Source organism: Esox lucius, chromosome 15 (genome assembly GCF_011004845.1).
Source record: "Esox lucius isolate fEsoLuc1 chromosome 15, fEsoLuc1.pri, whole genome shotgun sequence".
Taxonomy (NCBI): Eukaryota; Metazoa; Chordata; class Actinopteri; order Esociformes; family Esocidae; genus Esox; species Esox lucius.
Window position 1 is genome coordinate 5973571 of NC_047583.1, and position 12349 is coordinate 5985919.

The 12349-nt window shown below is 44.5% G+C and overlaps 1 protein-coding gene across 3 annotated transcripts in view; it reads left to right on the forward strand.

Moving 5' to 3' along the window:
* The window catches only part of LOC105025545 (ninein (GSK3B interacting protein)), a 42617-nt gene extending 30973 nt beyond the window's left edge, over positions 1-11644 (forward strand). Inside the window, exons 1-6 of one of the 3 annotated variants that reach the window (XM_010896295.5) lie at positions 1519-1937; positions 4557-4652; positions 5300-5812; positions 8278-8548; positions 8655-8810; positions 9494-11644. In XM_010896295.5, the coding sequence (XP_010894597.1) occupies positions 1727-1937; positions 4557-4652; positions 5300-5812; positions 8278-8548; positions 8655-8810; positions 9494-9722 (1476 nt within the window). In that variant the 5' untranslated portion in view covers positions 1519-1726 and the 3' untranslated portion in view covers positions 9723-11644. Of the gene's footprint in view, positions 1-832; positions 950-1291; positions 1938-2755; positions 3274-3799; positions 4088-4556; positions 4653-5299; positions 5813-8277; positions 8549-8654; positions 8811-9493 lie in introns of those variants that run through there. The other 2 variants (XM_010896296.5, XM_034297218.1) reach the window with 2 other exon arrangements.
* The last annotated feature ends 705 nt before the right edge of the window (positions 11645-12349 follow it).

Here is a 12349-nt window from a genome sequence, read left to right on the forward strand (position 1 = left end):
CCTGTTTGTTACCAACAGTATTGAACTCTGCGACCGACCATAAGCAAATGGTCACGCTTTCGCTACATGTAACTGAGTGTTTTGTTGAAATTAATTCTGTCATTTTTAATATATTGTTGTAGTGCTGTATGTTTGCTGTAGAAGCTCTGATGATGGATGTGTCTTCGGGCCTTTAGATAATTGTGTCAAACCAGGATTTTACTCTTGATTGTACTGTGTGTTTGGGTTTTGTTCATTTTATTTTATTAGAAACATTTATATATTTTTTATTTATAACTATTGTATTTATGATTTGTAGAATTTATTTGTTTCTGATCAACAAATAAAAGTAAAATATTTATTTTGGGGGGGTTTTTGCATTTTATTTATTTTAGCTGTAAAGTCTCTTTCAAAAATGGACTAGAATGTATTTAAATGGGAAAGACTCAAGATGAAAATAAAGCATCAAAGTTTATTAATGTTTTTTGTTGTCGTTCCTTGGTAATATATACCACAATTTTATTAATATACATTATGAGCTTTTATAAGACAAGATTGATGCAGAGAAGATTTGTCTGCATCTCACATTTATTTCAGTTCATAAATTACACCTACTAACATTGTGCTTTTGTGATTAAACCAAGTCATTTTCTTTTTTCTTTCCCTTTCAACACGCCAGATGCCACAACAAAAATGGTCAACACAAACCTATAAAAACAAGAGGCATATATTAACAAAAGTGGATATCAAGGAGGTTTCCCTAAATGGGGCTTGGGTGTTTTGGCCTCAACAGTGGGGAGCATACAGTTCATATAACCCCCAACCTCCTTAACATCTGTTCACTCTCCACCAGGATGAGAGGGCGATGATAATGATGATGAAGATGGAGGAACGTATGAAGGAGATTGAATTGTCGCTGCGTAACGTCAAATTGCTGCTCAAAGAGAAGGTCTCCCAGCTCAAAGATCAGGTAACGTGCTGAATTACACGTGTTGTGATTTTCTGTTGTTAACGTTTTCAGCATTCAATAGTTGTGTAACATCAAAAACATTTGTGTTCTCTGATCATTATGTTGCACGATCAGATAATCAGTTCCTGTCAATGTTAGTTCTAATGGGAATGTTTTTTTAAATCACAAAGGAAATTCTCAAATAAAAATGTGCTTTTTAATATATTGATAAGTCAGCAACATCGCTGGTTCTTACAAATAAAATGTAATTAAATAGATCATTTTCCCACCACAGGGATCCAAAATGTTTTTCTGTCCTTTCCAGATTTCCATACGTAATATTTTGACTCGCTCTGTCTGTAGCTCCATAAGAACGGTAAAGCTGACTCATTGATAAAGGACCTGTATGTGGAGAACGCCCAGCTCCTGAAGGCCTTGGAGATGACAGAACAGAGACAGAAGGTAGCGGAGAAGAAGAACTACCTACTGGAAGAGAAGATTTGCACCCTCAACAAGATAGTCAGAGACATGAGCCCCTCCCCCTTACCGACCTTACCTTACCACTACACCTGTTCCTAACACCTCTCTACAACCCCTCCCCCTATCACCTCACCAGAGCCCCTCCCCCAGACCCTATTACATAGTATCTTGTATCACCTGTTCCTACTAGCAGCCAGGTGTGCGCTGGATAGGAATGAATATCGGATCTTGAGCGTTGAACTTACACCTAAGCCCCTCCCCTTCTGTCCCACGCCAAATCACCTGTTGTTGGTTCAGCAGGTGTGAGCTGAGCCACGGATGTCTTTTAAAGGAACTGTTCCATCTGTGGCTTGTTGGGGGATCTCTGCGCTACCGCCACGCCCAATCGCTAACATTGACAATATGTGTGCATTGAAGCTACATGACAGCACTATGAAGCACTGCCGTCAGAGCCTCATCAACTGGACACCACCTGCATTTGCCGCACCACTGCCAGGGAATTACTGCACCAGCATCTTATTTACTGAAAGTATGGAAACACTGCAGATGTTTTATTTAATTTGAACTATGCTATGAGGACATTTGGAAATGTAGTGAGGGAAAATTTGTATGTAGCAGAAGATAACATTTCATCAAATCAGTGTTGAATTCATCTGCAGTTTAGGAGAATATATTTTGTTTCCATCATACCGTCTACATGATGGGCCCCTACAGTTAGGATTCCTTATTTACTTATCAGTTATTTACTACTTGTACTTCATGTCGCATCACCCAGTATACCCTACCATAGGTATGTTTTTAGTTTGAAGGTATTCATTCAATACAATAAGAAAAACAAAGTGTAACCTATTTTATAGCTTATTTTTGCAGGAAATGTCTTACTTTAAGTAAGAAAGCAGTGACTTCTTCGTTTGCTGAACTATTCCAAAACAGACTGGGCAGTTTGACCACATGCAGACTTTGGCTCAAAGATACCAGTTCAATGTTACTAGAATCAATACTGTCACTTTTCAGTTAGAATTACAGATACAAAGGTTCAATTTGTGTATGTAAAAAATGCCAGTTTAAGTAACAGATTGAAGTGGAATTATGTCCAAACTTGTGTACCTGAAGGTACGACATGTTCAACAGAATGCCTATCACTGGAAAGAAGGGTACAGCAACGCTCTTGGTTGTCCAGTGACATTAGTCTTTTTCTTCACAATTTAAATATACATTTTTTAAAAAAAAAGCCTGTTTGCCTCCCAAATTGCACCCTAGTGACTGAAATAGCGCACTTCATAAGAGTTTAGGGCATGTCCCTACGGTGCGTTTTAATTTGTGACCTTGCAGTATTTGTGTTTCCAGTGAAAGGACCAGAGCCTGTCGTGTCCCCACTGCCATTGTCCATGTTGGAAACAGCCCAAGTTCCTATGGATGTCCTGACCTTCTGTGGACAGGAATGTGGCTCAAACAATAGCTGCTATTTTACTACCAAGTGATGCTGTAACTGTAACAGCCGTGGGCTTGGATAGATATTGCTTTTATCGGTCTCACTTCGTCAGTGAGAGCATGAGCAGTCCACGTGTTTCACGAGTATCATTAATTGGTTGATTCCTGCCGATTGATCCACTTTAGCCAGCTAAGCTGGAAGTGTTAAAATGGAGAAACACCTCAAATGTCTGTGCTAAAACATGTTTCATTTGAGTTGGGTTCCCTATTCATGTCTGTGGTATATGAAAAAAGGACTGATTATTTTACAGCAAGGAGTGGATCTATTTGCAGTTGGAGGTGTGGTTGATGTTTTGATCCTGCAGCCTACAAATGTTTGTGCTGTTGATGTATACGCGAATACAAATAGTAATAAAAAAAATGTTTAGATTTTATATCCAGTTGGCTCTTATGCAAGATCACTCTTTTGCAGAAATTACTTTAACTTTCAAACACATTTTTAAACATCCTGGTTGGTGTCAGCAGAGTTCACATGCTATAATATGTCAAAATCTGGGAAATGGTATTTCCTCTTTCTAGGACCAGTGTATTTAAAGTTCAGTAGAAGGCCCCCAAACCAGAACTGACCTCTTCTCCACCCAGTACTCATATTCAAGTGTAATTATGGTTCATTCCAAATGACATTCTATTCCCTATGTAACACACATATTTAAATCCTGTAGTGTATTACTTAGGGAATAGGTTACCATTTAGGATGAACACTGTTTATTTTAGGACATTTGAAATCATGAATAAAATTCTCAATCAGGATGTTACACAACATGAGTCAAAGCACATTCCATTGAACTATCTTATGACTTAGTCGGTTCCAAATGGCAACCTATTTCTTATGTAGTACATTACTTTTGACCAGGTGCCTTAGAGCTCTGGTCAAAAGTAGTGCACTTTAAAGGATAATGTATGTCCATTCACTTGAGATGCATCGCTCAGAAATTACGGGACTGCAGACAACTTTCACACGTCAACTTTCCCATACAAGGGCCATGGGTCTACTTGACCCTGTGACTGTTTGTCCCGGCTTTAAATGACAGCCCATCGTAGGATATTTTTAGGTAACCTTATGTATTAAGCAAGCTTTACAACTTTGAGAAGAGTTTTTCGAGCTGCGTAAGGCAACTGGCTTATTTTGCTAAAAAGAAAAACACTTATCGGTTATGCTTCAGATCACAGAACCTGGGGAAGAAAGTAGTAAGTAGTTTGTATGTTAGTTTAGCTACCGCAGTCCTTTCTCTAACTGCACAAATCTACTCACAATTCATATCCCACAACCCTCCGCGGGCAGCCTGGAATGAATTGAGGAGGCGTTGAGCAGTTTGTGTGAAGTGGGGTAATGCCAGAAAATGGGCTGGGTGCTTAGACTGGATAAGTGCACTGAATGGAAAAACAACTTTGGCTGTAGTAATTTAACTTGGAGAAATGTGTTAACCTCGGCGTGACTGTCTAATGTACGTTGCTGCAAGCAATCGTTCTGTATTGCTTTTGTCTAAAGTTTGAAAATAACGTAATAAGCCAGAAAATTGCAACAAGTGTGTAGGTTAGTGTAGCTAGCTAGCTATCAAGCTAAAATGTACACACTACAGATTGGAAGAGACGTTGGTAGGTTTTTGGAGACTTTCCACGAGTTTCTGACATTGCATTGATGTCTCCTTTGTTTGAGTTATGCTTTCAAGAAAGAAAAGTAAAAACGAAGCGTCGAAACCAGCCGAGGTACACGGGAAATATGTGAAGAAGGAGACATCACCACTCCTGAGAAGTAAGTTCGACAACTAGCTAGCGGCTACCTAATTCGCCATCGATATTTATCCCTTCAACACTTCCTACAATTCAAAGTTGATCGTAGTGGTGATAGCTACCCAAACATAACAGCTAGGTAAACTTTATTGAATATGTCGATCTAATAGTGATGGTTACTCAATCGTAGCTAACTAGTCGCCAATATAACATATTTAGCCAAAGTTGATAACTATGCTAAACACTGTTGAACTGCACGTAGCCCACACATCGGTGAGCTAGCGACTTGTTTAGCACTGGTCCAGAGCGTTACGTTCGGCTTGAGACATGTGAAAACTCATCAGAGCTACCTTTAATTACAACGTTAATATGTTGTGCTACTTCCATAGAAGTTATTTCTTTTAAAGGAGTATTGAAACATGCAACACATTTTGGAACGAATTCCTTGCGCACGGTGACAGGGGAACACACACAATCGTTTATAAATACTAGTATAAACACTGTTTACAAGGGAATAAACATGACCACGAAATTGCACTATACAGCAAGACATTGTCAGTGATCAGATTCTGCGGATTGGTAAATTATGCAGAATTCCCAGTACTCGTTTTCAAGTTGGCAGTGTAGCGGTCTGCTGTTGACGTTAATCAACTGTCGACCCTTTTCCAGATCTCATGCCCTCATTTATCCGCCATGGACCCACTATTCCCAGACGAACAGAGGTCCCTCTGTCGGAGACCGGACCCTCCGCCTACCCTGTCGTGCCCAACCCTGAACCCGGGATGGCCCGCAACAAGAGCTTCATGCGAACGCCAGTGCAGAGGGCACCTCACGAGGTGGCCCGGCGGGAGAGCCATCGCATGTCGGCCCCTCCGTACCTACCCCGAAGCCTGGGGGACCTGCCGCACGAGTACGGCGGCTCCTCCCAGTCCTTCCTCCCGGACGTGAGCCCCATGGCCGAGAACGGAGACGCCGGGCGCTACTATTACCCCCCACCCCTCGAGCCCTACTATGACAGCCAGCCGGCACAGCATAGACGGCCCCAGGCCAGACCCCAGCAGGCCGCCAGAGCTCCGGAACGGTTCCACGACGAATACCGATACTACGAGCACAACGAACACCCCAGCTTCCAACGACCACCAGCGCAGCACACTTCCCCGGCCCCCAACAGACCGCCAACAGGTAAACCATAGAGAGACACCAAGGGTACCCAAACCTGGATCCGCTCTTAGATTTTAAACAGGAAAATCCAAAATGCTTTTTTATCTGGGATTAGGCTTAACCTGATCTGTGTCCAGGAGACTGGTTCACTTGCCTTGCTTTATCGGTTCAACCAGTAGGTTTTAAAAAAACAATTTCATTAGATCAGATGGAGGCAGTATCACATGGGATGGCACAGTAAAGCTCTGAGATCTCGGCAAGAACTAGACTATGAAAGGGTCTTGGAGTGTCTTCAGAATGGGGGTTCTAGATATGTTGGGGCTCCACGTCTTATGCCCCTGTTCCTGGGGCACGCTAGAGGTGTGGTCAAAAGTAGTGTTGGGTGTGTTTTCAGTGTTTTTGGTAGTGGTGAGAAGGATGATTTTGCTAGGACTACTTGTGGGAAAATATTCACATCAGCCTCAGTCTCTCTGATTTGGTAATATGGCGAAGTTTGACATTACGTGTTTTTCTTTTGCTTATGTAGGTGATTGTGATTACAATAATAATGTCTTCAACCATTTAAACTAGTAGCGGTTTAAAGGATAATAATAAAAAAACTGCATTAGTATTATAATGTAAATGTCATTATTATATAAATTGCAGTTTGCTACGGTGTGGATGTGTTCCCGTGTGGTCCAGTTCTAGTTCTTCATCTTTACTACTTTATTCCTGGACACATGCCTCCCACTGTGGAATGAATGCACTGTCCATTGAATAATATTATTCTAACTGGTGACCACAGCGTAGAAACATTCTTTCTTTGTTCCTCGTCTTGTTTGGCTAGAAGCTCGACACACACGGAGAGATAAGAGGGCGGTACTCGCTTAGTAAACCTCGCTGTTTGGATTTTCCGAACGTCATCTGGCTACAAGCTAGTAATTTGCAGACGCATTGGGACCACCAGCCCCAAGTCACATGTCTTAACCCCAGACTGGTGCGTCTCATGTTGCCCTCAACTGGTCTCCTCCACAAGAAAATTATACAGATGTGACATTATACTTCACATTGAACACAAACTAGCCTAACTCTGTATACTCCAGGATGTTTCCTGGTGTTGTTTTTCCCGTCTGGGTGTCCTCAGATGGGATACTGTGTGATCTGGTCCTGGATAAGGAGACAGCCGGGGAGTATGTCTGCTCAGGGCTTTCCGCCGGGGAGTATGTCTGCTCAGGGCTTTCCGCCGGGGAGTATGTCTGCTCAGGGCTTTCCGCCGGGGAGTATGTCTGCTCAGGGCTTTTCCGTCGGGGAGTATGTCTGCTCAGGGCTTTCCGCCGGGGAGTATGTCTGCTCAGGGCTTTTCCGCCGGGGAGTATGTCTGCTCAGGGCTTTTCCGTCGGGGAGTATGTCTGCTCAGGGCTTTTCCGTCGGGGAGTATGTCTGCTCAGGGCTTTTCCGTCGGGGAGTATGTCTGCTCAGGGCTTTTCCGTCGGGGAGTATGTCTGCTCAGGGCTTTTCCGTCGGGGAGTATGTCTGCTCAGGGCTTTTCCGTCGGGGAGTATGTCTGCTCAGGGCTTTTCCGTCGGGGAGTATGTCTGCTCAGGGCTTTTCCGTCGGGGAGTATGTCTGCTCAGGGCTTTTCCGTCGGGGAGTATGTCTGCTCAGGGCTTTTCCGTCGGGGAGTATGTCTGCTCAGGGCTTTTCCGTCGGGGAGTATGTCTGCTCAGGGCTTTTCCGTCGGGGAGTATGTCTGCTCAGGGCTTTTCCGTCGGGGAGTATGTCTGCTCAGGGCTTTCCGTCGGGGAGTATGTCTGCTCAGGGCTTTTCCGTCGGGGAGTATGTCTGCTCAGGGCTTTTCCGTCGGGGAGTATGTCTGCTCAGGGCTTTTCCGTCGGGGAGTATGTCTGCTCAGGGCTTTTCCGTCGGGGAGTATGTCTGCTCAGGGCTTTTCCGTCGGGGAGTATGTCTGCTCAGGGCTTTTCCGTCGGGGAGTATGTCTGCTCAGGGCTTTTCCGTCGGGGAGTATGTCTGCTCAGGGCTTTTCCGTCGGGGAGTATGTCTGCTCAGGGCTTTTCCGTCGGGGAGTATGTCTGCTCAGGGCTTTCCATTGGGTCTTCAGTGATAGTGTCGTGTAATTTCATGTGCGTGTATGGGACACGTCCTATCTGAGTGTAGTTGGAACATTTGGTGGGGGGGGGGGGCGGCTATATTCTGTGGAACGCTTGCAGAGCCCCGTCCAACAGTTAAATTAGCCTTTAAGTAGCGTTTTAAGCAACACTGAAGGGGAACAATGACAAAAATAAGGGATAAGGGACCGCTGTTGTTCCCCAGAACCGAATCGTAGAGCCGTGGCCCTCCCACGGGTGCCACTCGTTCCACCATGAAGTGCTCCGGTCAGTTGTTCCGTCTCACGTCTGGGATTTGGGAACGGGTGCCGTTTGGGACTCCTGTCTCCCTCTCCCGAGGGGTTGATGTTTATCCCAACATTCTCCCCTTCTGGTTGCCAGGCATCGGCCGGATGCAGGCCAAGTCCCTGGGGAACCTATCCAGTCCGTCTGCGGAGGACCTCCCCCTACCCCGCGGGTGGACGGTGGACTGGACCATCCGAGGCAGGAAGTACTACATTGACCACAACACCAACACCACCCACTGGTCCCACCCGCTGGAGAGGGAGGGTCTGCCCCCCGGCTGGGAGAAGGTGGAGTCGGCTGAGTTCGGGACGTACTACGTTGACCACATCAACAAGAGGGCCCAGTACAGACACCCCTGCGCCCCCAGGTGAGGTTTTAGAGGCGCAGTCATATAGCTCATGTGCGCGCGCACACAATGGATTGGTCTTTTTATTGTTTTTTTATTTTTTGTTTGTTGCTCCATCCTATTTCAGCGTGCCCCGCTACGACCAGCCTCCTCCCCTGCCCCCTCCGGTTGTGTACCAGCCCCGGCCCATAGAGAGGAACCATCCTGTGCTTGTGCCAGCCAACCCCTACCACACCGCGGAGATACCAGACTGGCTCCAGGTGTATGCCCGAGCGCCGCTCAAGTGAGTCCCCCCCCCCCCCCAGTGGGCCTTATCTAAACCACGACTTTAAGGCAAATGTCACAGATGAAATACGAAATGGATCATTCATCCGTGTGTTTCCAATACATATTCAGATGTGGAGTGGATTTACTTCATGTGCACTTGTGAACGATATGTTTTCTGAGTATTTTGGAGTATTTTTTTGCGCAGTCTCGGGTATATCGGAACGGTTTTGTTTTACCAAAAAGCTGATTTCACATTACTTTCATTGCTAGACGTCTTGTTTCACCGATCCCATACAGGCCTGAGTTGGTACACAAGCTAGCAGTTTGCCGGCCTGAGTAATTGACAAGAATCACTTAGTGTTGACTAGCCAAACACACCTTAAGCAGTGATGTTAATGTCAACGAATAGGCTTCTAGGTGTGTAAATAGTAGATGTTTATCCAAATTGCAGCAGCTATTAGCCTACCATCAACATATGAGCTCACGCAATGTTTGCTTAACTGGCCGTGTGGCCAACAAGCCTCGGAAATCTGTTGTTTGGTAGTTATAGTTATGTATTCTACTCAACGGATATTGATAAAGCCGTTGGACTACTAGCGCGGACACGCCGCCCGTTGGCTAGCTCAGGATGACTGGCTCTGAAGTGGCTTAGGGTCCGAGTGTTGGCAAAATTAACATCAGCTATCTTCCCTGAACCAGATACGATCATATCCTGAAGTGGGAGCTGTTCCAGCTGGTGGATCTTGACACGTACCAGGGCATGCTGAAGCTGCTCTTCATGAAGGAGCTGGAGCGCATCGTCAAGTCCTACGAAGCCTATCGCCAGGCCCTGCTCTCCGAGGCGGACCACCGGAAACAGAGGCAGCAGTGGTACGCACAGGGACAGCCCCAAGCGCAGACGGGCAACAACTTCACCGGAAATATCTGAGCTGAACCGGGTCCAGACAGGAACCTGACCTATGGGAATACTTCAACTGGTTCGTATTCGACCTGGAAGCGGGGGACAAGAAAAACGGGGTAGAAAGAAATCCTCTTGATTTTATTCCAAACAATTTTTTTTTTAATAAAAAAAAAAAATAAATAAAAACAACAGCAGAAGTTTGCGTTGTTGAACGGTGTGCTACAGTGTGCACTGATGAACATGACCCCAGACGGACTGCGCTGGAAGGAGGCTGTGATTGGCTGCGTCTGGGTTTACTTCAAGGACTGTCATTCTACACTATTTATATGAGGTTCTGCCCAGATGTGCTGTCGGCCACACCCAGTGGGCTTACCACACTAACGAAGCTCCACCCCTCCCATCGGTCTTGAAGCAGTCAGTTTTACCCCTTAGCCTCCCCCCTCTGAGGTTTGTACACAGTAACAAAATCCTCCCTTGTGAGGTTTCTGGGGTTGGCAGCTCTGCTCCATTGAGGTTACTACAATATTGAGCACATCTCTGCCCCTCCTACGCTACAGAGGCCCTGCACTGGTGAGGTTTCTGAACCTCCGGGTTGCTGTTGGTCAGCCTTTTTTTTTAATTATTATTATTATTATTGCCTGCTACTTTAACCAAACAACTTAGCTGTGCCTTTTTTGCTTGATCCAAATATATCAGCCAACTGAAAATGTAGCTCGCCACTCCCCCTACAAGCCCCTCCCTCTCTCGTGATGATTTCTGTGGAGTGACCACATGACCCAAAAAGCACTCCAGTAAAGAAAAGGATACATGTCCTCCAGCTGGAAATAGATGAGAGGCATTACCCTCTGGGTTGTGTTCATTTAGCGCCAACTGGACGATCGCAGACCGGAACCGGCAGGAACAACCGGGACTTGCCCAATAAGATGCACTTGTCTGTAAATTTACGTTTCAAAACGTTTTGCTGCGGTGTGTCCTGTTGACCACAATCCCGGTCACCTGTATGTAATCTGTGGTCATGTTTGTGACAGGACTAAGGATGAAGAGAACAGGGTCTTAGAGACTGGTTGTTGTTTGTTTGAATATCCATTCATGACAATAATGAGATTACAGGTGGTGCCATTTCATCACTGGACGAGCATCTGTACAATGCTTGTTCTTTGTTTTTTGAATGAAATCTTTGTAAGTACTTGTTGTATTCTGTTTTAGTATTTGTAGCCTTACCCTAAAACAGAAAATATATTATTTTACTTCAACAATAGTTGATGGTTTTTTATTTTATTTTATTTTTTACTACATCCTACAACATTTATAAGACAATCCTTCAAAAATCGCACAATAATTTTTATATTTTGATGTGGAATTTGTCCATTTCACAGACTGACACTGCTGGATAATACACCACATTTGAGGGACTCTTGGCTCTCCGTGTTACTTTACATCAGGTGTAGTTATGTCTAACTAACTAGTGTCTTCAGTATGATTTGACATGTGTAATTAATGAATCATAAGCTACTGGAAACATCTTTGTCTTCAGGCCAAATGATACCTCATTCCCTATATGGCGCACTATTTTGACGAGGGCTTCATGTGCAGTAGTGCACTTAAAAGTGGGAAGTGGGAGCCATTTGGGACAACTTAGATCAGGGCTATGGAACTCCAGTCCTGGAGGGGCCAAACTTCAGTTTACCTGGCGTTTAACTGCCCTCACTTGGGCTGTGTCCCAAACGCAAAGAGGATCACTCTAGGGAAAGTAACGAGGACTTAGGGGCTAGTAATCAGGGACGGTAGCGCTGGTGTCCCTGGTCTAGTATCAGTCCCGTTATGAGGACAGAAACCAGTTCGGGTTTGGGCCCAACGGGGCCTGGGTTGAATAGCTCTGGTCTATACAATCCTCTTGGTTCAGGTGTCAACACGTACTGAATTTTACCAAAATAAACAACCGAAGTGCTTCTTGTCTTGAATCTCTGTATGTGCATGTACCCCAAAATGTTCACCCTGTTCCTCAGTTAGGGCACTCATTTTGACAGGAGCGTAGACAGGAGTTTAAAAGTGCACAGTAAAGGGAATTGGGTGCGATTTGGTACAACAGCTATGATAACTGGTTCTTTTCTGAATGGGAATTTTAGTAATTCCTTGTATTATATTGGTCAAATGTTGACATTGTCTCAGCTCTGCTCTGGGTGAAACCTTGGCTACAATACTATGCAAGAAGTTACAACCCAAGACCATGTATTTCGGGACTTGGGATTTTGTGGTTTCAGCATTAGGATCCATTTATGTGACTTCAGAACATTCTGCGGCAGCCATGTTCGCTCCACATTGACATTGCATGGGGAAATGTGTAAATAATGCTATTTAACTGAATGTGTAGGAGAATATTAAAAATGTTCGAAGTTTGTCCAACCGTCTGAATTTTATGGCGTTGTTACTACCCATCTTTTTAATGATGTCGTCATAACGTTTCTATTTAACCTCATGGTCTGAGGCAAGACAAAGTAATAAAGTCTGCTGTGAAAACAACCCCATCTTCTCAATCTTGTGAATGAGGGGAGGATTTAACCACTATTCATTATTTGTTTCTGTCTTCAAATAATTTTTCCTCCCTCAATGACCAAATATTTTTTTGGCATTTAACCTTTAAAATAATAATAATA